The sequence below is a fragment of the Pungitius pungitius genome, chromosome 17, assembly GCF_949316345.1.
Source record: "Pungitius pungitius chromosome 17, fPunPun2.1, whole genome shotgun sequence".
In the NCBI taxonomy this organism is placed as follows: Eukaryota; Metazoa; Chordata; class Actinopteri; order Perciformes; family Gasterosteidae; genus Pungitius; species Pungitius pungitius.
In genome coordinates this window covers 2,822,980-2,845,881 of record NC_084916.1, presented here as the reverse complement: position 1 = coordinate 2,845,881, position 22,902 = coordinate 2,822,980, and the positions used below count along the sequence as shown (strand labels likewise).

At 44.4% G+C, this 22,902-nt stretch overlaps 4 protein-coding genes across 5 annotated transcripts; 1 reads left to right on the top strand and 3 right to left on the bottom strand.

Annotated features, from left to right (window-relative positions):
- Nucleotides 1-58: 58 nt before the first annotated feature.
- On the top strand, nucleotides 59-6,524 carry LOC119219107 (lysine-specific histone demethylase 2). Of its 2 annotated transcripts, XM_037474010.2 has the most exons (21): nucleotides 59-196; nucleotides 479-624; nucleotides 1,171-1,292; nucleotides 1,397-1,486; nucleotides 1,619-1,730; nucleotides 1,823-1,936; nucleotides 2,018-2,056; nucleotides 2,136-2,331; nucleotides 2,407-2,591; nucleotides 2,689-2,859; nucleotides 2,953-3,027; nucleotides 3,120-3,254; nucleotides 3,338-3,509; nucleotides 3,599-3,726; nucleotides 3,973-4,104; nucleotides 4,218-4,292; nucleotides 4,381-4,497; nucleotides 4,628-4,753; nucleotides 4,874-4,996; nucleotides 5,239-5,391; nucleotides 5,504-6,524. In XM_037474010.2, exons 1-21 carry the CDS (start codon nucleotides 181-183, stop codon nucleotides 5,585-5,587), a joined length of 2,511 nt encoding a protein of 836 aa, XP_037329907.2. In that variant the 5' UTR covers nucleotides 59-180; the 3' UTR covers nucleotides 5,588-6,524. The 2 variants fall into 2 exon arrangements, with proteins under 2 accessions (XP_037329907.2, XP_062414464.1); XM_062558480.1 differs by lacking the exons at nucleotides 59-196; nucleotides 479-624; nucleotides 1,171-1,292 and having other exon boundaries at nucleotides 1,397-1,443.
- Nucleotides 6,525-6,627: 103 nt separating this feature from the next.
- Nucleotides 6,628-9,745, bottom strand: tekt1 (tektin 1). The gene is made up of 8 exons (XM_037474013.2): nucleotides 9,598-9,745; nucleotides 8,628-8,815; nucleotides 8,377-8,542; nucleotides 8,112-8,237; nucleotides 7,852-7,998; nucleotides 7,537-7,762; nucleotides 7,163-7,359; nucleotides 6,628-6,912 (listed from the first exon to the last, which is right to left on the bottom strand). The coding sequence occupies exons 2-8, from the start codon at nucleotides 8,791-8,793 to the stop codon at nucleotides 6,753-6,755; spliced, it is 1,188 nt and encodes a 395-aa protein (XP_037329910.2). The 5' UTR covers nucleotides 8,794-8,815; nucleotides 9,598-9,745; the 3' UTR covers nucleotides 6,628-6,752.
- Nucleotides 9,746-9,931: 186 nt separating this feature from the next.
- On the bottom strand, nucleotides 9,932-18,152 carry LOC119219108 (probable C-mannosyltransferase DPY19L4). Its single transcript, XM_037474011.2, has 19 exons — nucleotides 17,692-18,152; nucleotides 17,376-17,525; nucleotides 16,847-16,971; nucleotides 16,676-16,766; nucleotides 16,449-16,570; nucleotides 15,637-15,782; nucleotides 15,325-15,448; nucleotides 15,104-15,238; nucleotides 14,518-14,649; nucleotides 14,162-14,263; nucleotides 14,002-14,075; nucleotides 13,670-13,828; nucleotides 12,995-13,114; nucleotides 12,738-12,858; nucleotides 12,429-12,485; nucleotides 12,263-12,345; nucleotides 12,047-12,179; nucleotides 11,597-11,755; nucleotides 9,932-10,870 (listed from the first exon to the last, which is right to left on the bottom strand). The coding sequence occupies exons 1-19, from the start codon at nucleotides 17,780-17,782 to the stop codon at nucleotides 10,706-10,708; spliced, it is 2,289 nt and encodes a 762-aa protein (XP_037329908.2). The 5' UTR covers nucleotides 17,783-18,152; the 3' UTR covers nucleotides 9,932-10,705.
- A 204-nt stretch (nucleotides 18,153-18,356) lies between these two features.
- On the bottom strand, nucleotides 18,357-22,814 carry LOC119219109 (uncharacterized protein DDB_G0286299-like). Its single transcript, XM_037474012.2, has 11 exons — nucleotides 22,443-22,814; nucleotides 20,795-20,923; nucleotides 20,558-20,686; nucleotides 20,344-20,466; nucleotides 20,100-20,246; nucleotides 19,868-20,008; nucleotides 19,659-19,781; nucleotides 19,425-19,565; nucleotides 19,145-19,291; nucleotides 18,908-19,048; nucleotides 18,357-18,823 (listed from the first exon to the last, which is right to left on the bottom strand). The coding sequence occupies exons 1-11, from the start codon at nucleotides 22,480-22,482 to the stop codon at nucleotides 18,774-18,776; spliced, it is 1,311 nt and encodes a 436-aa protein (XP_037329909.2). The 5' UTR covers nucleotides 22,483-22,814; the 3' UTR covers nucleotides 18,357-18,773.
- Nucleotides 22,815-22,902: the final 88 nt, after the last annotated feature.

Here is a 22,902-nt window from a genome sequence, read left to right as displayed (position 1 = left end):
GCCCATTTCCTCTGTAAAACCGGAAGGTGTATCCACGCCACAACAGTGCAGTGATTCCCCCCCCCCCCCCACAACAATAAAAGGGCGACGAACACTAATAATTTAAGAACGCTTCCAAACAAGCAAATATTAGCGGCGAATAATCACCGTGTTTGGGAGGAAAGAACCCCGCCGTCAGCCATGTTGTCGGATGCAGGTCAGTGGTGATGGCGCTCTGCTCCGCATCGCTAAATGCTAAATGTCACAAGCCGATATCGCTTCGCTGCTTTAAAGAGCTTGCTAATGTGTCGCCACCTTTCCGTGTCTACTATCCTTGTATTAATCTTGTGTTTTATTCGCCATGTCCCATTCGTAAGGGTTTCTGTGGATGTTATCGGTCAGAAAGAAGCCTCTAATAGCCGCAATCAAGGCCCCACTTGACCCCCGCGCCGTTATTAAACATGTCAGTTAACATTACGCTGCTGCCACCATTGTTTAGACTATTGCGAGAACGCCTCCGGAATTGGTCGGCGAGCAAGGAAGAGGAGCTCCGGGGATTCACCGGGGGACGGCCAGACCCTGCGCTCCTCCGGGAGGCAGAGCAACGTGCGGGTGAAGCGCGCCAACAACCCTCCACCTGGACAGGTAACGTTCAGCCAGCGTCCGTCTGTCCCCAGGATGCAGCCACGGCTCACCCCTCTCACCTGTTCCCTGGTCTGCCCATATTTTGTGTGACTGGTTTTAAGGCTGATAATGATATTTGAGTGTTTTGGAAATCCAAGCTCAATATGAGAGCAGGTGTATTGTCTTGACATGAAGGGATGTCTATTACCTGCACCTCCTTCCCTTCTTTGTCCATCCTCTAGTCTACTGTTATTCATTATAGACATACAATAATCTACACAATCCTTGGACAAACTATATATGGGGGATACCCATACATCCCATACATCACTCTTGCTCTTATTTATATGCCAGCCTTAAAGTGACATTATCCCCAAATGTTCCCTTTTTCTACTACTTTTATCGAGAGAGAAAAAAAAAAACGTACCCATAGAACGTGATATTTTGATAAACTAACCTCAGTAAGCTTCATCAGAACACCAAATACCGGATGGATAAAAAAAACCTTTGCAAAGTCGCCAAGAAAAAGCGTAACCTGTGTTTGATTCTCCACACTCTACTTTCTAGAGCAAAAAAAAAGCCACCGACACCGAGGAGGAAGACGACCAGTCTGAGAAGAAGTACAGGAAGTGTGAAAAGGCCGGCTGCTCCGCCACGTACCCAGTCTGTTTTGCAAGTGCATCTGACAGGTAACCCGTCTCTCCGCTTAATAGACTTCAGATCTTGACCCAGTCGCTGCATTTCCTGTTTTTTTTTTTTTTTAGACCAATTCATTTCATCTGTCCCACCTCAGGTGTGCTAAAAACGGATACACGTCTCGCTGGTACCATCTATCATGCGGTGAGCATTTTTGCAACGAATGTTTTGATCACTACTACAGAAGGTAATGTTGACAGAACAACTACTCTCATTACGTCCATGAACAAACATTCATTATTTATTCCCATGGTGACACTTGAACTGCCGTTGCATCGAGGCCATAATATTCATTTCTTCCCACCCCCCTTTTTGGCAGTCACAAAGATGGCTATGAGGTCTTTGCTTCCTGGAAGAAGGTGTGGACTAGTAACGGGAAAAGTGAGCCCAGTCTTAAAGCTTTTATGGCGGATCAGCAGCTCCCGTTCTGGGTATGAAAGCCTCCTTGCTTCTTCTTACCAGTTGAACCCGGGGTCCGAGTCGGTAAACGCAGTGATTGTCATCGGGATTTGTTTCCCTTTAGGTTCAATGTACTAAATCGGACTGTAGGAAGTGGCGTCAGCTGACCAAGGATATCCAACTGACCGCTTCCCTCGCAGCCACGTACCGCTGTGGAATGAAGTTCAACAACATCAAGGTAAACCTGAAATGGGAAATAAAAAGCCTCTCTTATTTTCAGTGTCATTTCTAAAAAATGAAATTGTATCTCTGCCTATAGACTGAGGGACTGGACCAGTGCTCCCAGCCAGAGGACTTGGTAAGCTGCTGATCTGCGTTCTGGAATCCGTTTGAAACTTGAACGCGCTCTTCAACCCCACACTGTGTCCTCCTCACAGAGGGTGGCCGAGGTGTCTGACAACTGGTGGCATTCCATGTTGATTTTGCCGCCGTTGTTCAAAGACAGTCCCGCCGCCCCGTTCCTCGCTGCCTACTACCCCGACTGCGTGGGGATGAGTCCGTCAGGCGCCGCCAGCAACGCGGCGCTGTCTGAGCTCAGGGCGGATCCCTGCAGAGCCGCCGTCCAGCCGCAAGGTGAGGCCGTTCCGTCTGGGGTCATTTAGAAATGTCGGCACGTGGCGCCGTAACCGCGATGGGTTTTTGACTCAGTTCCAGGCATGTGTCCGTACTTCCAGCCCTTCTACCAGCCCAACGAGTGTGGGAAGGCTCTGTGCGTTCGGCCGGATATGATGGAGCTTGATGAGCTTTACGAATTCCCCGAGTTTTCCCGCGATCCCACCATGTATTTGGCTTTGCGCAACCTCATTCTGGCCTCCTGGCACAAGAACTGCAAGGTACACTGCACACGCTGGGGATGTAGAGGCTCTCACCCCTCCGCGGAGCGGCTAATGTGAGACTCCACAGACAAACAGCTTTGGTCTTCCCCTAAAGGAGGCGCTAACTTGCCAGCAGTGTGCCGTGCACGTCATCGCCCGCGGGTTGGTGCGTGTGCGCTGCGTGCAGGAAATGGACCGAGTGCTCCACTTCATGACCAGGAAGGGCCTCATCAACACCGGCGTGCTGGCAGTAAAGCGGCCCCTGCTCCCTGACAGATGCTGCTCCGTGAGTGTCCTCATCCTGACATTTCCCCCCCCCCCCCCCCCCATTGTTTATTCGGTCAGGAAATAGACAGAGTCACATGCATCGTCTTTGCAGAGGAAAGTGATCGTCGTCGGCGCCGGGGCTTCGGGGCTGGCGGCTGCTCGGCAGCTGCAAAACTTTGGCACTCAGGTAAGCGCAGCACGTCTTCTCTGACCCCCCCCTTCCCCTCCCGTGTGTGCTCGTCTCAGTGGTGTTGCCCTCGCCGCGATATCGGGTCACAGGTGGTGGTGCTGGAGGCGAGGGAGAGGATCGGAGGCCGCGTGTGGGACGACACATCCCTCGGGGTCACCGTGGGACGAGGGGCTCAAATAGTCAACGGCTGCGTCAACAACCCCATCGCCCTCATGTGCGAGCAGGTCAGAGACGTCCGGGGCGAAAGTTACCGCCACCCGTGCACCCGGCGGGCTTCCTTTTGAGCCCCCTCGCTCGTCCGTTTCAGATGGGCATCAAGATGCACAAGCTGGGGGAGCGGTGTGACCTCTTTCAGGAGGGGGGGCAGGTGACCGACACGGCCATCGACAAGCGCATGGACTTCCACTTCAACGCCATACTGGACGTGGTGTCGGAATGGAGGAAGGACAAGTCACAGACCCAGGACAAGCCGCTGCGAGGTCTTGCACCCCGAACGCTCTGCAAAACCATTTTCTAAATTTTGGTTTGCGCTTGGAGGTATTTCATGTTTGGGTTTTTATCTCCACAGAAAAGATCCAGGAGGTGAAGAAGAACTTCCTTCAGGAGTCTGGAATCCAGTTCAGTGAGTTGGAGGAGAAGGTGCTCCAGTTTCACCTCAGCAACCTGGAGTACGCCTGTGGAAGCACGTTAGACCAGGTGTGGCTTTACAGTTTATTTCAATGAAAAAAAAACTCCTGCTGGTTCCCAGCTACAGTTTGAATAAATCCTCCACGTCTGCGTGTAGAATCAGTGAAGCATGAACCAAAGAAGATCACACCGATTCATGTGTGTTTGAGGTGGGGCAGGAGGGAACTCTAGTGTCTGCGTTCTGCATATTTTGCTTTTTGGTATTGTGTCTTTAAGGGAATTCCAATAAAAATAGGAATATTTGTTCGTGTGCAGGTGTCTGCAAGATCTTGGGACCACAATGAGTTCTTTGCCCAGTTCTCGGGAGACCACACGTTACTCACCAAGGGCTACTCCGCTTTGCTCCACAAACTGGCCGAGGGCCTCGACATCCGCACAAAGTGCCCGGTTTGTGATTCCATGTCATACACTTCTCCATTTACCTTACGTCCTATATAGATGCACCTCAATGTGAAAAAAGACAGGCGGACTAAATTATTATTTATTTTTTCCAAATGCAGGTTCAGGCAGTTGAGTACTCGGGTGATGTCGTCAAAGTTACATCCTCCAACGGGTCACAGTGGACGGCACAAAAGGTAAACACATGTTGGTAAAATTGTTATAAAAAGAGTATAATGCACATTTTTCCAAGAGGATTAACGCGGTGTGATGTTACTCTTTCAGGTTCTCGTCACCGTCCCATTGACTTTGCTCCAGAAGAACTTGATTCAGTTCCACCCAGCTCTTCCTGAAAGGAAACTGAAGGCAATCCACAGTCTAGGAGCCGGCATCATAGAGAAGGCAATGACTGTTTTAATGCGTGTCATTCATGGTTGTAGAGAAGTACAGTGGAAAATGCAGCAGCAGCAGCAACAACAGTAAAGTTGCCTTCTTGCAAATGCTTAAAATAATATTTTAAAACGTCTTCCAGATTGGTCTCCAGTTCCCGTACCGATTCTGGGACAACAAAATCCAAGGGGCCGACTACTTTGGTCACATACCACCAGGTCCTGACAAGAGAGGCATGTTCAGTGTCTTCTATGACATGGAGCCTCAGGTCTGTGCTTTCTCATTTTAATCCACTCTGAAAGACATTGCACCATTTAAAAAAAAAAAAAAAAAAAAAAGATTTTCTCCATCAGAAATTACACACATGATCCCTGTTCCCTGTGTGCAGGGTAAGCAGGCTGTCCTCATGTCCGTCATCACTGGGGAAGCTGTGCAGACCGTCCGGGACATGGAGGACAAGGAGGTGGTGGACGAGTGCATGAAGGTGCTGCGGGAGCTCTTCAAAGAGAAGGTAATGCTTTTGCGTGTGTGCAACCCGGTCCCATTCTACTGACCTTCATGGTTTCATCATGATTACAACTGTTACTGAAGCGTGAGAAAAGTTAAATTCAAGGGCTCCATCGACACAAGGACAGTGTTTATAACGTACTACTTTGTGACCCTGATGCTGGTGATGATGGTTTGGTTCCCCTTGTATTATTTGTGGGTTTCTCTCCCTTCTGTTGTAAACAACTGGACCCTCGTCTCCGATAGGACGTCCCAGAGCCACTGCATTTCTTCGTCACGCATTGGAGCAAAGACAAATGGTCCCAAATGTCCTACAGCTTTGTGAAGACGGGGGGAAGTGGAGAGGCCTACGACATCCTCGCTGAAGACGTGCAGGGAAAAGTCTTCTTTGCCGGAGAGGTGACACTGATCTTATCTTTTTTTGTTTATTTTTAATCAAATGTGTCTAGACGTGGCACATAGGTCAAACTGAATGAAAGTCCACATAAACTGTTGTTTTTTTTGTCTCCAGGCCACCAACAGACATTTCCCTCAGACTGTGACGGGGGCCTACCTGAGTGGGGTCAGAGAGGCCAGCAAGATGGCTGCTATGTAGACTCTGCTGGGTCCCTGAGCACTCTAAATCACCAGCGCGCACACACACACACACACGGGTCTCACTGAGCAGCAGACTGCTCCACTTGATGCTACTGTGATGTTTGATCAGGTCAACAAGGGCTTCCCGGGGGCCGGGCACATTTAACACAAGCGGAATGTTAAATTTGAGTTTAGTGTGTGTTTGTTGCACTTCTGTGATGGAAATGGTCAGAAAGTCACGTTGAGGAGGAGGTGCTTTGCATGAAACTGTGGTAAATTTAATTTACTCATGAAAGTAGTAAAATTGAATCTTCCGTAAGTATGTTTCTCAAGGTTCTAATAGATTTAAAACATTTTCTTTGAGTTAGCTACCAATGATTTGTACGGCAGTACTACATTGGGATGTGCAACATTTACAGTTAGTACTTTTGTGACAACACTTTTTATTTAAAAACAGTGATGTGATCAAGACAACACCCAGCAGAAAAAGGCTGGACGAAAAGAATTGTGCAACCGAAGGAGGAAGAATGAGTTTTGATTAATGCTGACTAAGCTTTACATCCCAGTCCTCATCCCTCGTGATCATGTCCTGTTTGTCCACCATTACATTGGTGGAGTATTTCTTGTATGTGTGTGTAATAAACAAAGCGATCAACTGCCACACTGACTCGTTTCACTGGCATCAATGTGCAGGTGGAAAATACTTAATGTGTAAAAGTGGATAAATTAAGCACCAGGATGACATAAATAAGGTATTTATTTCAAACTCATACTACGTAGGGAAGACCCTGTCACATATCGACATTGTCCTCATACCAAAGTTGTGTTTAGAAATGGATTTGTAAGCTTGGAATCAGTGAACCAAACACTTCCATTACAATCTGTTAGCTACTTGAACCTGTTGGTCACATGGGGTTTCAAAGAAAAACGGACACTTGCGGTTAATAAGAAAATGGAAAATAGCAACACAGTTGCTTATAAAATCTGATGTTTTTTAGTGCGTAAAAGGATTATATTAATGTTAGCATTATGTCACTTCAGATATATTTTCTTGACTTACACAACACAAGAAAGGTCAAGTAGCACAGCTTCAACGGTGAATAATCTAAATTCAAACTAACACATAATTTGATTCCTGTATAAATACTTGTACGTGTAGGTACAGTAGACTTCTTGCCAAAAGCTCAGAAGCTATGGATGATGATGGGCTCCCTGTGCTGGCCGCAGATGACCTCGTCAATGTAGAGCGAGTTGGCGTTCACCTCGATGCTTTCCTGCAGCTGCAGCTGGGAGCGGCCCAAAGCCCTCTGCTCCTCGTCCGACCGCCGCGCTGCCTCGCGCAGTCTGAGAGAGGAGAGGACAAGTCGGTCCTTAATGCATCTCTGAACATCAGCCAACATGGGAAGAAAACACCTCAAAATATTGTTATTCATGCTTTCTTTAACTTTCACACCAATTTGTTGTGCTTATTTCTCTTATCTTGGTATTTTAGCCAATGCAATAGCTGTGTGTCCACTATCATCATTAAAGGGTGAGCCCCGTGTCCCCTTGTCTTTGTCCCTTCACATCAGGGACGAGTGTGTCCTGGCCTTACGTGCTGATGTGAGCAGTCAGCTGCTGGACCTCGGCGAGGAGCCGGCTCTGTGCCGCATCGTGGCATTGCTCTTTGCCGGGCCTCTGGCGGCGCAAAGCCAGGCGGGCCTGCGCCAGACCCAGAACCCGCTCGCTCTCTGCCACGGCCACAAGGAGATCCTCCCTGACCCTCTGCTGGCTGCCACACTCAGACAAGATCTAGAGGAAAAGGAGGCGTAACATCATTACTCCGTTGTCCATCTTCAATGAATCGATGAATTCCAAGCACATAATATGACTGGTTTGGGCCCAAAATACACATTACTTTTATAACATCTGCCATCAGCTGGACTTTGTTTCTCCACTTGTTCCCCACCAAACACCCATCTGACATGCCTTGGTCAGCTGATCTTCCATCTGGCTCTTGGCCAACTTGACCTCCTGGATTTTGAGCTGGAAGGCTGCCGTTGTGGCCTGGACCTGCTTCTCCAGGTCGGCGGCCGTCTGCTCCAGGAGAGACTCCACCAGGGCCCGAAGGCACCGAGAGTTCACCTGCTGCTGCTCCGCTGTGGCCATGTTGATCTCAGAGATGTCCTCCCACTGCTTTGGGGTCACTGCCGAGCTGATGGAGGGAGGGAGGGAGGCGACACCTGGGATCAACAAAACTGTTTTTTCTTCCCAGATCTGCAGGTTAAAAACTTAGTAGTTCACCTCGGTAGAACCATCTCAGTGCTTTTGGACATCTGCGGGCTGCTGATGGAATGGTGGGTCATCAAGGCACAGGAGTTGTCGATGCAGTGAGCTTCGAATTTCTCCTTCAGATCCTTCTCCAGCCGGTACTTGGCCGACCGGTCCAGTCTGCAACACAGAAAGACATGTTTTGCTGGCAACTTGGTCCTCTGATTTAATCTTTTCAGATTGTCCAAACGGTCTGCATACTTTTGAGATCCCCTTCACGGATCGCATCTTACCGTATCTGCTCCGTGATCTGCTTTCCCACACTCTGCAGAAGGGAAGCCACTCCCTCAATAACCTCGCTCTCCTTCAGCAGCTCTCTCTCCACCTCGTCATGAAGCCACTCGGAGGGGAGCCGTTTCCTGCAGGACGCAGAACAAAAACATCTCTCACACCGCGAGTTGACTTTTCAAATGTAGACTTACTAGGAGAAAATGGTGCAGAAAGGTGGCTTTACAACATTGAAAGGAAACCTAAGCAGTCAAATCTTTCCAGCCTCACCTCTCTTCCAGACAGACCAGGGTGACCTTCAGAGGCTCTTTGCAGGCCTCCACGGCTTTTACCACTCTGCTCTGCAGCGCTATGAGGACATCGATCTCCACTGTTATCTCCTCCAACTTTAGCTCCAACTCCTTCTTCACGAACTGGACATCTCGGAGCCGCTGATCTGATCAGCAGAACGCACGGTTCAGCAATGGTGTCATTGCAAAATCATCGTTTTAGAGTCCAACGCATCCATATTCCTTACTTACCCAGTCGCTTGTGGTCATCTTTTTGCATGCGTTTGCATGTTTTGTCCGTTTCCAGCATTAGCCGCGTGCATTCTGCTCTGAAGAGCTCCGAGCGGTTTCGCATAACCTCCAAATCCACAAGATTGGGTCCAGCACCCTGCTGGGGACTGTGGTCCCGGTGGGACATTACTCTCCACTGAGGGTAATGGCTGTTACATTCGGCAACATACATGAAGAAATCATTAGAAATGAACCTGAAAATGGATCAAAACCAGTGGGAAATTATGCCAGACAGGTTTTATTAGAGACCCTTCAATCATTTGTTAGATTGGACACACACTAGAAACCTCTTAAGAGCATAAGCAAAGCATTGCTAAACAGAAAAAACATCAGACATTAAATACATTGCAAAATGGCATCTGAAGATTCTATTAATTTACAAATAATTAATAGGGGATTTGTGTAAGGCCAACCTACGTAGTGTCATTACAAATGGAGAATCTATTCATTGCCCTTTTTTCAGAATATAAACCAATATTAACATTTGGAGAATGCTGTAAATATTGTTTTAATAGTTATGTTTCACACATAGCTACTTGAAGATGACATTGACGTAGTGGATGCAAAAATACAAGAAATTGCAATTACCGTATGTCTTAGGTCAATTAGGTATATTCTGGGTGGAGGTGATTAATTGTGGTATTTCAATGAGGCTTTCAAGAGTGTGTGTGTGTGTGTGTGCATGAATAAATAAATGAATATAAGAATGTACTCATGAGGATTTTAGAAGGTGCAACATTTCACAAACGGCGCCCCGTGTGTGATGGGCTACATTTCACTGTTCAACCCTGTGCTGTAAAACGTTTATGACACTAAATTAACTCTGAGCTTGTCATGTTGGCTGGTCACGGAGCAAAGTTTTTTTGGTTTTCCTTAACAGTTGTATTTCTAATCAAACAAGATTTCAACACAAAAAAATCTCTGCACGTACCTTGTTACTAGTGAAATGTCTCGGTACCGACGTCTCTTGATTCACGGCAATTGCTACGAAACAAATGGTTACTGTGACAACGGAAGAATTACGTCACCTATGACTCAGCCAGTTGTCCGTTCTGAGGGCATCTAGTGGTGGAAGCAGGAATCACATCGAACCAGAAATCACCCTTTGAAAATAGTTGGTATTAAGTAGATCTGCACACATTGGAAAAGGCTGCTATTGAATTATCTCGAACATATAAACTTCTTTTCCTTAACACCTCCTTGTTGGATTTAAAGGAAGAATCTGCAATAAAAAATGGCATTTAAAGCATAATAAACTGGATCGAACTAAATGGCAACATAAGGAAATCCGTTTTTCACACATTTTTATTTTCCACAATTGAAACCTAAGTCATTACATGGCCTTTTGCAGAGGGACAGTTATTGGTCAGACTTGGTAGCACCAGAGGGAACTTTCCACCTAATACTTGGAACGGTTAGCCTCAGACGCAACTAAAGGTGGGATTATCAAAGGGCTGTTGGTCAGGCACTTCCCACATTTCCAAAGAAGGCATCCAGAAGAAAACAATGGAAACATAACGTACCAGTCAAACTAGCTGGTACTGTAGAAACAGAAATGAGCAGCATCAGAAGATGCCTCCAGCTCCCTTTGAATAATAGCGCAGAATTCTGATGCATTAAAAATAAAAAATCTTTTCATAAATATCCATTGCGTTTGAAGCAACTCCTCTACATGTCACACCTGTTGCAGAGCTTAAAATATATTCAGCGGCTGAATGAAGTAGAGTTATGAACTGAGGGGGGGGGGGATTTGCTCACCTTTAGCACACATATCAGCCAACCCTTCCTTAAATACATCATAGTAACGCACTGCTTATCAAACTACAGTCCAGTGACCCTTCCTCATGGCTTCAACAGGGCCCTTTCATGTTGGTCTTAGTCAAATCATGTATTTGACTTTAGAGCTTCAGCATCTACTCCACTGTGTGCAGGATCCCATTGAGTAGACGTTGTCCCTCCTCCCGAGTTCTGTGGAACGTGGTGGATGGGCCGTAGAGCCGGGCGCAGTGGGCCTCAGCGGGAGGAGGTGGGGGCCGCTGTCAGTACTGAAAGGAGATGACCGAGTTCACTTTGTACACGTGGTACGATCGGTTCCAGAAAACCCGGGTGAAGTAGTTTGTGTAGGGCGAGTAGTTCATCTTTATCTCGTGGCAGAACCTCCCGTGCTTGGAGAAAGAGTAAATCTCTCCTTTGTCATAAACCACCTGAATGAAACCAAAGTATATGGGACATGAAAGAATATTAGTGATTGCATAACTATATACTCTCCCAGAAACCGGCCTCTGGAGCTTTTTTGCAAAGCAGTTTAGTAATACACGCTACATTACAGTAAATACAGTAAATCACAATGGGGATCACTTTACCATTCTGCAAACCGCTAAGGGAAAATTTTATATTATATAATATGAAGCTACATTAGCTTAGCACAAACAGGGGGTCCTGTCCTGGCTCCCGAAGGTGACTTCTCCCAGTCAGTACATGACCCCCAATAGAATCACACTCTGCTGTTATCACTTTGGTTTTTGTAGCAGTTAAAGAAAACAAGCCACAAAATGGATCTAGATTGTCGGACACAGCCATGCTAACCATTCAGCCCTCGTTTCAATTATTTATGCTAAGCTAAGCTAACTGACGGTGGTAGCTCCATATTTACCATATAATTACCATTATTACTCCATGTAACTCCCAGAGAATAAGCAGTCTATTGCAACTATTATCTCTACTGTATGTAATGAATTACGGTTCCACAAAAACCCCACTAAGAGAATTTAGATTTTACTACATTTTTATGTTGATGGATTGCACAGCATTTCCTGAGCACTTGAACCAACAGAAAAGCATCTACTTTGATAATCTTTAAAATTGTGATTTTCAACAACATGCAAGCTTTGAAAACACTGCAGCTTATGGTAAAAGGAGTGTTGACTCACATGTCCATTGGCGATGTCCAGCAGGTCTTTGATCCGACAGCCTTTATTAAGACTAAGCTCGTTGCTAATTGACTCCTCGACGATCACATAGTTTGCCTTCTGAGAGGTCAGAATCTTGTAAATGTCCTCTGCAGACCTCATTGAATACACCTGATAACTCTACAAGAAAAACATGATTCATTTAAAAAACAATCACTGTGTTCACAAGTTCAACTAATCTGTGATGACATTTTGACGTCTCATTAGATTCTATAATAAAATACCATTATTACAGAACAATTTGGAGGAATATTATAATCGGTGTTCTATGAATCACTTCCTTAGAACACAAGTAGCTGCAACATCTGCCGTGGTTTGTAACTGACTGCTCTGTTGTCTTTTTTGATTATCTTCCAGCACCAAGAGGAGTCTGCTTTGTTTTTCCCAAAAATTACATTTAGTCTCACTCACGTCCTCCGACCTCCTCAGTAGGTTGATGTCGGAGTAAAGCGGTAAACTGGTCACAGCTGAGCCTGAACACAACTTCACTGTTCCCAAAAGCTGAGGACTTCCTGCAAAGACCGCCGCCCCCGGAGCCTGGGAGCTGGAGGACCAGAAGAAGATGTAAGGTGCCACAATTAAGACTATAAAGATGTCTTGAAAGTTCAGAAAGATCGGGTGACCCACTTGATCCAGCTGATCAGCTCCACTGTGTCTGGATCGTAAAACTCCTGCACGTCGGACAACTCTGCTAAGACACGAGGGCAGTACTGCAAGAAAGAAGAGAAGATACTATGAAGATACTATGTCCAACTTAAGGAACTTCAAATGACCAAGAGCTTAAATATCTCACCTCTCTCCATAAACTGAAACCAATGATAGTAGGAACTGCTGTGCTCAGGATCAAGGACTAGAGAGAAAGAGCAATCATGAAGACCTTAAAGTCAAACTAAAAAACAGAAGGGTGTTTTTAGTGAAGTGGAATACTGGAAAGGTGCACAAAACCTGTGCATTTGACTCCTAAAGAGTGCAGCGTGATGGTCTCCCTAACTAAATATAATCACAATAATCATTTCCCTTTTAGATCATTTTGAGTGGAGAATATTATTTTTTTTACTTTGATTCACATTCAACACCAAATGTGCTATTTTAAGCCACTCACCAGTACTACGGGGTGGATGGACTTCAGTTTGAGCCACTTTAACACAGTCATCCAAAGTTCAGGAGAACACACGCCGAACGCTGTAAACATGCAGACGTACGGGGTCCATATGAATTTCATCCTGGATGGAACAAAAGAGCAAAGTTGACTTCAGTCCAGTTGCGTCAAAACTGAACAAGAACAATTTAGCAGTGTTCCATGTACATAAACGTCTGAAATGAGAGTTCTGAAATGCACTTTTACGCTGATGGACGTACCCGTCAAACAGCAGGGCCAGGCCTCCGAAAAGCAACGTGTGAAAAACATGATAGCTGACCTCGGGCTGCTCCCCTATGCGTCCGTCTTCAAGTCGGAGGTTAGGTTTCAATGGCTGGCCACTGTGTCACGGTGAGAATGCTTTCAGCATCATTTAAATCAAGAATTCAGACAAAAGTGGAAACAAGATACAAAACCTATGCTGCAAAGCTTCAGAACGGCAAGCTGTGATCACTAGCTGTGTCAAATGTATAACCTTAAAAAGAGCAAGGTGATGCGCATAGACTGTATATAACAAGGGGGACGTAGTCGACGTGACTGTAGGTTTGTGGAAGGACGTTTTTAAGCCTCCAGTTCCGTGTTTTGGCCACGTCGGCTCTCATTGACCATATTTGGACTGTGGAGGAGTGACGTAGATCCAGCCCTGGTAGCAGTAGAGACTTTGCAGACACAAAGTAGCCCGGCCCTTAAACATACCCTACGTTATGGTCTATTTCCCTTTACAAAGGGAATAAATCAAGTGAGAAGTAGAGTCATAGTGTCAAAGATTTCTACACAATATTTTTGCAACGAGATGAGCCCCCTGATGGCCATTGGAAAGAATGCAGCTTGAATGCTCTTCTGCATTTGCAGAACTCAAGGTTACCTCCTAGTTCTGCATTGTTTGGGCCCCTAACCTGAGTCTCCTGTAAATGGTCTGCAGGGTGGACAGCAGACACACAGCGAGCACCAGCAAGTAGAATGGAAGCACCGAGGCCTGCGTCAGGCGCAGAAAGAAGTCCTGACCGGGTGTCTGGAAACTCTCTTGGCATAGGAGGACGTTGGTGATAAAGTCACTGCGATGGCAGAAAAAATAAACATTGAGATTAGATTACAGTGGATTAGATTATAGACACAAACCGACTAAGATTAATGCTGTTTGAACAAACGAGACGTGTTACACCATGCCACCTCTGTGTAATGGCCTACATTATAACAGCTAACTGTCAATGCAACCGCTGCCACTCACGTCGTGGTGTTGAGCCCAAATTTTACTTCAAGGAATTTCAAAATGAAGTCACTCTCACTTACAGGCATAAGTTTCTGTGAATGAAAAAGTGATGATTAACCAACAACACAATACACGACTAATGAATACAGTCAATCCATGTTCTCGTGCTTGATTGTACCTTGACCAAATAACTGAAGGTGATCCCAGTGGTAAAGACCAGGTAGAAGTGAAGGAAGAGCTTCATGACTCTGGCCACGAGAGGTCCCATCTTCATCTTTTGCTGCATTAGAAATACAGGAAACGTCATAAGATGTTGGGATTCTATGTCCAAACACAGCACTCATCCATTTTTAATGATTACATAAATTAAAATTGTCACATCAAAGCCTGTGTAACCAGGAAATATTCAACAATATTCCTGTAGTCTAAATAATGAATCTGTTAACTGATGACTTAAGCATCGTGGATTTTATTAAATAAATAAAAAAGCCTGTGATTTGGAAATTGTCTGAGGTCTGATGTGAAGGTCTCTACCTGAAAGTACCTCGCGATCACTGAGCCAATCAGGAGGCTGAGCAGAGGCGAGCTGAGCAGGGCCGGGTTCTGAAACTGGAACAAGTAGGCCAAGAACAAAGCACCCAGGTAGGCTTTGTGAATGTCGGCCATCTTAACATCCCAGGAGGAAAGGATGATGGAGAGATGGCAAGAGAGAAGAGAAAAAGTCTTTAAGGGCAACTGTGGACACAATAGGAGATCTCAGGATATTGAACATACACATATATATTTTATAGTCTAAGCTCGTCCTCACACTAATAGAACAAGAGTATTTTTTTGTTCCTTTACCAAACAAATAGCTTATCAACATTTAGGATCAATTCATGTTCAAAACATATACATTATAAATGCATCAATCCAAAGCTTGAACAAAACTATGTATGCATAAAGAAGTTTAAATGCTTTTCCTGTAAACCAAAAACTACAACCACTGATTTTGTTAATTTTGGGAAAAGCACTTTACGCTCGTAAGAAACTGAACAGTGGGAAACATTTGGCCTGACTGCCTGCGAGTAACCCAATTAAGCACCTCTATAGCTTAGTAATTAACACATGATGACCCCACCTTACGCACTGGCACCAGGTCAAAAGAGTCCAGCAAGAAAAGACAGAGGCCTTGGATGAAGAGCACGTAGTGGCTGTGCTCCCAGACCAGGAGGAAGATGAAGGTGGTGGCACTCAGGGTGAGGTAGCAGCACATCTACGCAGGAGCACAGCTCATCAGTGAGTGGACACCTGGCTACAGTGGAGGCTTCTTTCAAAAAATGTGCTTCAGGAGAGGCTCACCTCGGTGGCAGAGCTGATGTTATTACTCAGGAATCCAGTCAAAGCTGCAACCTGGCAGGAGAAGTAAGGCAGAGCCCAGTTGTCCCGCAGAGGTATGGCAAAGTCCACTTTGGTTGTATCCGGTCTGAGGAGGAAATGACGGGATTAGAGCGGACAGGTCAGCATCAGAGAGTATTAGTCTGAACAGCAGCAAGCGTCCCATTGAGAGTCTGTTCTGTTACCAGATAATAGGAGCAAACATGGGAGGACAATGGACAAAAGAGGATATGATGAATAATTGGGGGAAAACACGTTGGGTGGAATTCCTCTCACCTGTTGATCACATACCAGGACACGGTCAACATGCCGGCCACCCAGGTGCCGCTCATCACCCAGCTGCACACAAACAAGGCGGTTACATAGATGGCCTGGAGACCGAAAACCGCTCCAACGTAGAAGTAGATCGGCTCCACAAAATCCTGAAGGGAGAGACCGAAAGATTAAAAACGATTTATAAGGTTGCCTTAAATATGTATCGTAAATACATCAATACTAGACATTGACATGACTACAATCTCTTTGGTCTGATAACAAATTAAAACCTAGCCTAGCTAGGAGAATTTTCATGTGATAAAACACGGAATCTGAAAAAAGATACCTTTCAAACTGGAGAATTTAACTGACTTTCAACTGTTCCCAACCAACGTATTCTGTCTCAATATGCTGTAGGCTGTAAGGTCTTCGGCCATATTGTCTGCTAGTGTTTATTTGATACACAGCATTGTACTAGCTCAGCTCTTAAGTTCTCAGATAACTAATACATGCACGCTTCCATCGGATAAATCATCTGATGAAAAACACAAATAGGTTTCAACAAAAACTGAGTTTAATTTTAAAAAGGATGTCTATAGTATTAGAGATTATTTAATACAACAGCAATCGGCATGACATGTAATGGAATGATGACGCTCTGAGCAGCAGCAGGGATTACTGTGGTAATCCCATCGTCTCTGTTCTGTTCATTTCTTCCCCTCCCTCCTCTCTATGATGGCGTCCCACTGGCAAGCGAATCACCGCCACGGCGGATCGTAGTTTATTTGAATCAACTTGAATCAGAAGCTGCTCAAGAGCAGAAACCACCTCACCTGGCCGCCTGTGACTCGGTACACGAAGCTTGTGATGACCTCTGGATACAGTGAAAAACGCTCCACTGCGTTGAAGGTCTGACCCGAAAGAGTCCTGTTGTCTACCATCAGCTCATACAACCCTGGGAAATCCAAACCACACAGACAGAGGGATGATTACCTGAATCACTCCATGTCAAGTCATGTCAGTTTTTCTCTTTAATAAGCAGCAGAAAGGAGACGCGTACCTCTCTCAAAGGACGGGGCCGTCAGCATGTGCTTGTAGTAGTAATAATAGAACCCGCTGCCTCCTTGGAAGGTGATTTCTCGCTCGAGCTCCTGAGAGACACCCAATTTGTACATTTATATTTGTGGCTGCCACGTGTGAGCGGACTCTAGACAAGCGCAGCGTCACCCACCTGTCTCATCGAAAACCAGAACTTTCTGTCGTGGTACAAAGACATATAGATGGCATAAAGCACGCCGCAAGCAACTGCTGCCAGGCATCCGAAGAACAGCCTCGCAAGGCGCTGCAGTAACCCGGCTGAGGAGCACAAATGGAACAAACAAAACACTTTCAGAAGTAATATAGACAAGTGTGTTCATACATTTCGTCTGGATTTAAAAAAAAGGAAACGTTGTTAATCAAAGTCTGTTTTTTTCATCATCCCCAGCAGGATCATCATCCGATCAGATATGTGTGACAGTCGATGATCATCTGTTGTGCTGCAGCCACAATGTTTTGGTTTGCCCCTCTCGTCGCAGGCAATCACACTTTCTCAAAACACCTTCAATGACCCGTTTTATAATGGTGTGGACGCATGCACACTCACTACTGGGACTGTTAGCTGGTGGAGTTCGAGGGAGTTTTTGGCTGCAGTTTGGGGCTCATGTGACTCGAATGAAGTGTCCGTTCAGCAGCGGTTGTTAACGTCACATTTGACTTACATGCAAAAGAGCACTTGGATCTTTTGACAGAAGACTCTGAAGGACGGTTGGACTGTCCCCTTTCCTGCAGAGCGTCGTCTCCTTCTCCTTCGCCTTCTTTCTGCTGCTGCTGCTCGCGCTCTCCGCCGACAGACGCACTCCCATCACCCCCTGCGCTCACCAGGTGCAAACAGACAGGTGTCCAACTCTTAACTTTGAGATATCACAAGTCAGACGAGTTCACGTGGAGACATTGAATGACGTTTACGGGTGGGTTTTTTTGCACAGGAAGTGACCTTGTATTTTGTTAGCAAAACGCTAAACTAGCTCCACTTACGTGTGGTCTCCAACTCGAGCTCCTTTGGGGTCTCGTCCTCTTCTTTATCTCCCTCCGAAGAGTCAGTTTTTCGAGACCTTAACTCGGTCATGGCGAGATTAAATTTGGGGACGTCCGATGTGCAGAAACAGCAGCTCGTTGCTCTAGCAGCATGCTAGCTAACTAGCGGCCGGCCAACACAAGAGCCGTCAAACCAAAACTCCGGGTTACGGTCAATGAGGCGACAAGCCGGGCTCTTCCCTCTCAGCTGCTCGTTTGTTTGCGGTGTTGACCGAGTGCAGCGCTGCTGCCGGGCGGAAGTGACGAAGCGGAGGTTACGGATGAGGAGTGGCACCAAACTACACCGCAGAATACTCTGTAAATACATTTTTATATTTTAAGGTTGTCATTTGTCGAATTATTATATCATCCTCACGGCAGTAGTTTATTTAAAATTAATGTAAATCAGTAAGAAACGGATGCAAGTTTTTGTTCTAAAATAATTGGACATTTTTGAGGAAGACAACCTAATGGTCCCAAAGTATTTTGTATTTTTTAAATATATCATATATCAATCGATGGTGGGAAAAAATCAAAACTTGAAAATGACTTGAAAATGACATAAATAAAAAAACATGTGGTTAAGAGACAAAGTCTTTTGAAATAAAGACAAACCCATCCCTTAAGAAAGTCACAGTGAAAGCAGTTTAATCCAACGAGGAGATTTTCCCTGTGGCATGCTGAGAGAAGTTATTATGAAAGCAGAGTATAACTTAATACCAATGAGCATTACATCTTTTCTAAAAACATTAAACCCAAAGGAGAAGGACAATGCGAACAATATTTACAAATTTGGAAATAAAAGACTGTAAAATCTTTTGGGAAACTACTAAAACTGGTCCCAAACTTAAACAGGAGTAAAAATTCCCCCACCGTACACACGTATGCACTGTACAGTTATAAAAGACACTCAACATGAAAACTAGTTGTGATTCTTTTTTTTTCCTTTTAAAAAGGTCCATCTCCAATAACTTATACTTCAGTTCATTACACTTGTAGCCACTCTATGCTTTGAACCTTCCATCCAGCTCAAAGGTTGGTACCTATTCTTCTTCTGGTGATTCCTCAGACTCCTTCTCATCAATCTGTGTTTCTGTGTTGGAGTGTATCAAGTATGTTAGTCTTTATTTATAGGCTCTATTAGTCATCAATAGTGACTTAGTCATGTATTCAGTACCTTGTCTGGTTTTTTTCAGGCTCCCTGCATCCCCAGCTTCGTCATCACACCTCTCCAGCACAATGTTCAGGGTTTTGGTCACTTGAGGGTGCTCGACTGCTTTGCTTAAGGGTTCATCATCTGAACTGATGCTTGACAACTCTTAAAAAAATAAATAAAACATAAATGCATACTCGCGTAGAAAAATTAATTCACATTACTACACTTTACAGAGTATTTGTCTGTTGAGGTCCTTACCCGACTCGGGGGTCTTTCTAGGTTTTTTGAGCGTTGTGTTTTTCTTCTCAGGTGAAGCCTTCACTTTTCTTTGTGTTTGTTTGTCTGTGCGTTTCTTTTTCACGATATTAATTAGTGGTTCGTAATCTGAACCGTCATCTGAGGGTTCTGCAAAGCAGTGACAAGAGCATGGACTTAAAAAAACTTGAAAATGATACAGGATAACATTGCGCACAATGCTTCACATTACTAGACGTCACTGAATATTTGAGCGGTGAAGGGTTTTTGCTGAAGTCCTTACCCGACTCAGGCGTCTTTTTGGGCTTTTTGGTAGTTGTCTTTTTCTTCGGCGGGGAAGCCTTTGTTTTTTTTTGCGTTTCTGTGCATTTCTTCTTCACTAAATTAATCAGCGGTTCAGAATCTGAACCGTCATCTGAGACTCCTGCAAAACCGCCACAAGAGCAAAAACGTTAAAAAAAAAGAAAACCAGAAAAAAAATATCTTTTGTTCACGATCGGAATTTCTGCAATGGTACCGTGTCTCTTTCTCGACGCTCTGCCTGGCGACGCAGTGGCCTTCTTTGCGCTTTTCTTCTCTTGTTCCTTCTTGGAAACCAGCAGGTCGTCGCCGCTCTCATCATCGTTGTCTGAGCTGCTGTCTGAGGATGAAGGGTGTTTTAAAATCCAAGAGGATGGTACTAAAATGTTATGATTCTCTGGTCAGTCTAATGAAAGTGCTACATACCTTTGGGGGATTTGTTTGTGGGTTTGGTTTTCTTGCCGTTGGGTGAAGTTGTTTGCCCTTTAGGGGCCTGCGCCTTCTTCTTTATCAAGGTTGACAGCGGTTCATCGTCCGAGCCGTCAGTTGAAGACTCTGCATATTTAACTGAAACAACAAAAAACATGTACTTTATATACAATTGCCATAAAAAGGCATTTCAGATGATATTTGATACTTTGCAAATTGGAACACTCACCCTTTTCCCTCCCTAAGTTCCTTTTGGATTTCACTACTGCCGCCAGTTTCCTAGGCGGAGTACAAGAGGCCTTTCTCTTCGGGTAACTTTTTTTGCGGGGTTCAATCGAATGCTCATCCCCTGAGCTTTTATCATCGTCCAGCGATTCTGTGGCAGAAATGGAAGTCATGTGAATAAGCATCCGCTGTAGAGGACCGCAACTTTCTATTGATTCGACATATACAAGGAGATCAAATCCTCTTACCTTTCTTCTTTGAAGTGACAGCTTTTTTGGAAGACTCTGAGATAGACTTATTTGCAGCTTTAGATGACTTTTGGGGGATTTTTTTAAGCGGCTCATTGTCGGAGCCATCATCTGAGTTTGAATCTAAAACAGTTGAATGTATCAAAGATTTAAAGCCACGCATACCAGACAAAAGTTAAAAAACGCTCAAATATGGTTGTGTTAATAGAACCACCTTCTTTCTTGTCATTTGTGCCATTAGATCTGATTGACTTATTGCCTTTTCTCTTGTTTTTTTTAGCTGGTGCAGAAGAGACGATTTTCTTTTTTATCAAAGGTTTGTCATCTGAAGAGTCATCGGAAGCTTCAACAGGTGGAGGGGAAGATGTAAACACAATTCAGCGCCATTTGCTCCATTGTCACAAATACATGTACAAGTTGAAAACATTTTCTCTGTTTGACTTGTCTTCACCACTTTTGTCCTTTGCTGGATTAGAACTGGATCTGTGCTTGTTTCCACGTGACTGTTTCACCTCCCTGCGTGGCTTATTCACGAGCTTCGAGAGCGGCACATCATCATCAGAGCCGGAGCCGTTGTTTCCTAATCAGAGACAGAATGCCAAAACCCACATCACAAGTTTGGACCGGAAAAGTGATCATAGATGTTTAACCCCAGAATGACCCCCATTAACCTCTCCATTTTCGAGATTGCAAATCCTGAATTGACTTGAAGTACTTTCCAGTTTCTTGCAACCACTATACAGATCAAGTAAATAATTTAAAGGATTTAGACAAGTGTTGTTGTCCATCTACAGATGAATGCAGTCAATAGTTTTTATTCATATTTAACTGGATGTCTATAAAAGCCAGGCATATTTGTGAATTTGAGGAGATAATGATTATATTAAGGAAATAAATATGATTAATGTGTGGTTTAAAAATTAAAAAATGTAAATGACAAACTATAAAGGTGGAGTCAAACCAGTGATCTCAAATGTACACAGCATGGTTTGTGGACCGATAAATATAAATACTATTGGGATATCGGATATGTGATCGATCGTCTCCACCAATTCTAACTTGGATGTTAAAGGCCAAAGCTGAGCTACAAGAAAGTTTTTCAGGATTAGTCAAAACAGTCTTTGAGTGCTGACTCCAAAGTTAATCTGTGTTTAAATCAGTTAATAATCGCATTAGGAGTCTTTTATTACCAGTAATGGACAAATTATTCAAATACTTTGAGTATATTCTTTATGTACATGGGCAAAGTTCAAAGACTTGCTTATAATCTATTGATTGCTATCGATGCATTGACCACATAAGTGCATTTATAAATTAAACCGGATTAACGTTGTGGGTTGTTTAATCTAAATCGGGCACTTTTTAGGTAACAGTCCAATACAACTATTGATAAAATTGATTACCGCAAGCGTAACTTCTCAGTTTCTGAGATAACGTTAAATACAGTTTACAGTTTATTTTCACAAAATATATTTTATTTTTGTATAGGAAAAGTCTTGCATAGTGATGATATTAATAAATACAAATTAATCAAATGTGTTGTCCTTGTTGAGGGCTGTTGACATGACAACTGTGAAGTCTCCAGCGAGTCATTTATCCGTTGAAGAGACGTTTAAAAGACGTTGCAAAACGTTGAAAACGGGTCTAAAATTTCCACTTTTAAAGCATTTTGCAACGTCTTTTCAACGTCGGGCATTGACGTCTTTTCAACCAAAAAATGCTCACTGGGTATTCATTACATTTTTACAGTTTGATTATTTACATGTTACATAAATTTACATTGAAAATACCCCAAAATGCGTCACGGTTAAGGCCAATAAGAGTGATCATGACCGGGTTGGGAAACAGTGACGTTCCATCACTTTACAAGCTGGTTATGCGTTTTTAGATTACCAAGTAGGGGTAGGATGTAACATTGGTAAATATTGAATATCAAAAATAAACCAGTCAATAATTCGATCAGCGTTAAAAAATACAGCACGGATAGCAATGCTTTGCCAAAGTGTTAATTTACATTAAGCTAACTTAGCTACATCATAGCACAATCACCTTCTTCCTCCTCAGCTTCCGTAAAAACACCGACCCTCAAGCTAAATTACCTGGAGAATCGTGCGCCACATCAGCTGCGCTGCAGTCCATCTTGTTACAAAGTATAACTTGCACCAAGCTGTACGTTAGCGTGCGCCAAGAAGGTCTACTGTGGTTAGCCTCTTCCTTTGCTAGCGATAAGTTCGCCGTTTGTTGTTAGTGTCACCAGTCGAGGAGGCCTGCTGGTGCAGGACTGTAATTACAGCGGACGTTTAGGCCCGTGTGTCACAGGGTGTCTTAAGGCAACTTTCAGAAACCAGTTTCTCCAGTCGTGGTTGTAAATATGCTCCCCGTTCACGAGAGGTTCGTTTTGTTCCGTTTCTGTTTCAGAGAGGCGCGCGAGCGGCGACTGTTGATGACGTATCTTCTTCTTACTGTATGGCGGCCTGCGACCGTAACTTATACAGCAGCATACCGCCTCCTACTGTACCGGAAGCTTTAGAACGACACATGCCGGCATATCGGTATACA

Excerpts from the sequence above, each read along its gene's own strand:
- LOC119219109 (XM_037474012.2), bottom strand. The coding sequence starts at position 22,482 with ATGGACTGCAGCGCAGCTGATGTGGCGCACGATTCTCCAG. Across the intron at positions 20,467-20,557 it reads CACAAATGACAAGAAAGAAG|ATTCAAACTCAGATGATGGC; the intron begins GTGGTTCTATTA and ends CAACTGTTTTAG. Across the intron at positions 19,292-19,424 it reads CAAAAAGACGCCTGAGTCGG|AACCCTCAGATGACGGTTCA; the intron begins GTAAGGACTTCA and ends ACTGCTTTGCAG.
- LOC119219108 (XM_037474011.2), bottom strand. The coding sequence starts at position 17,782 with ATGACCGAGTTAAGGTCTCGAAAAACTGACTCTTCGGAGGGAGATAAA. Across the intron at positions 15,239-15,324 it reads ACATCAGCTCTGCCACCGAG|ATGTGCTGCTACCTCACCCT; the intron begins GTGAGCCTCTCC and ends GCTCCTGCGTAG. Across the intron at positions 14,076-14,161 it reads CCTTCAGTTATTTGGTCAAG|AAACTTATGCCTGTAAGTGA; the intron begins GTACAATCAAGC and ends TTTCATTCACAG.
- LOC119219107 (XM_037474010.2), top strand. Across the intron at positions 1,731-1,822 it reads ATCAGCAGCTCCCGTTCTGG|GTTCAATGTACTAAATCGGA; the intron begins GTATGAAAGCCT and ends GTTTCCCTTTAG. Across the intron at positions 1,937-2,017 it reads TGAAGTTCAACAACATCAAG|ACTGAGGGACTGGACCAGTG; the intron begins GTAAACCTGAAA and ends CTCTGCCTATAG.
- tekt1 (XM_037474013.2), bottom strand. The coding sequence starts at position 8,793 with ATGTCCCACCGGGACCACAGTCCCCAGCAGGGTGCTGGACCCAATCTT. Across the intron at positions 8,543-8,627 it reads AGATGACCACAAGCGACTGG|ATCAGCGGCTCCGAGATGTC; the intron begins GTAAGTAAGGAA and ends TCTGCTGATCAG. Across the intron at positions 7,763-7,851 it reads ACTGAGATGGTTCTACCGAG|CTCGGCAGTGACCCCAAAGC; the intron begins GTGAACTACTAA and ends TCCCTCCATCAG.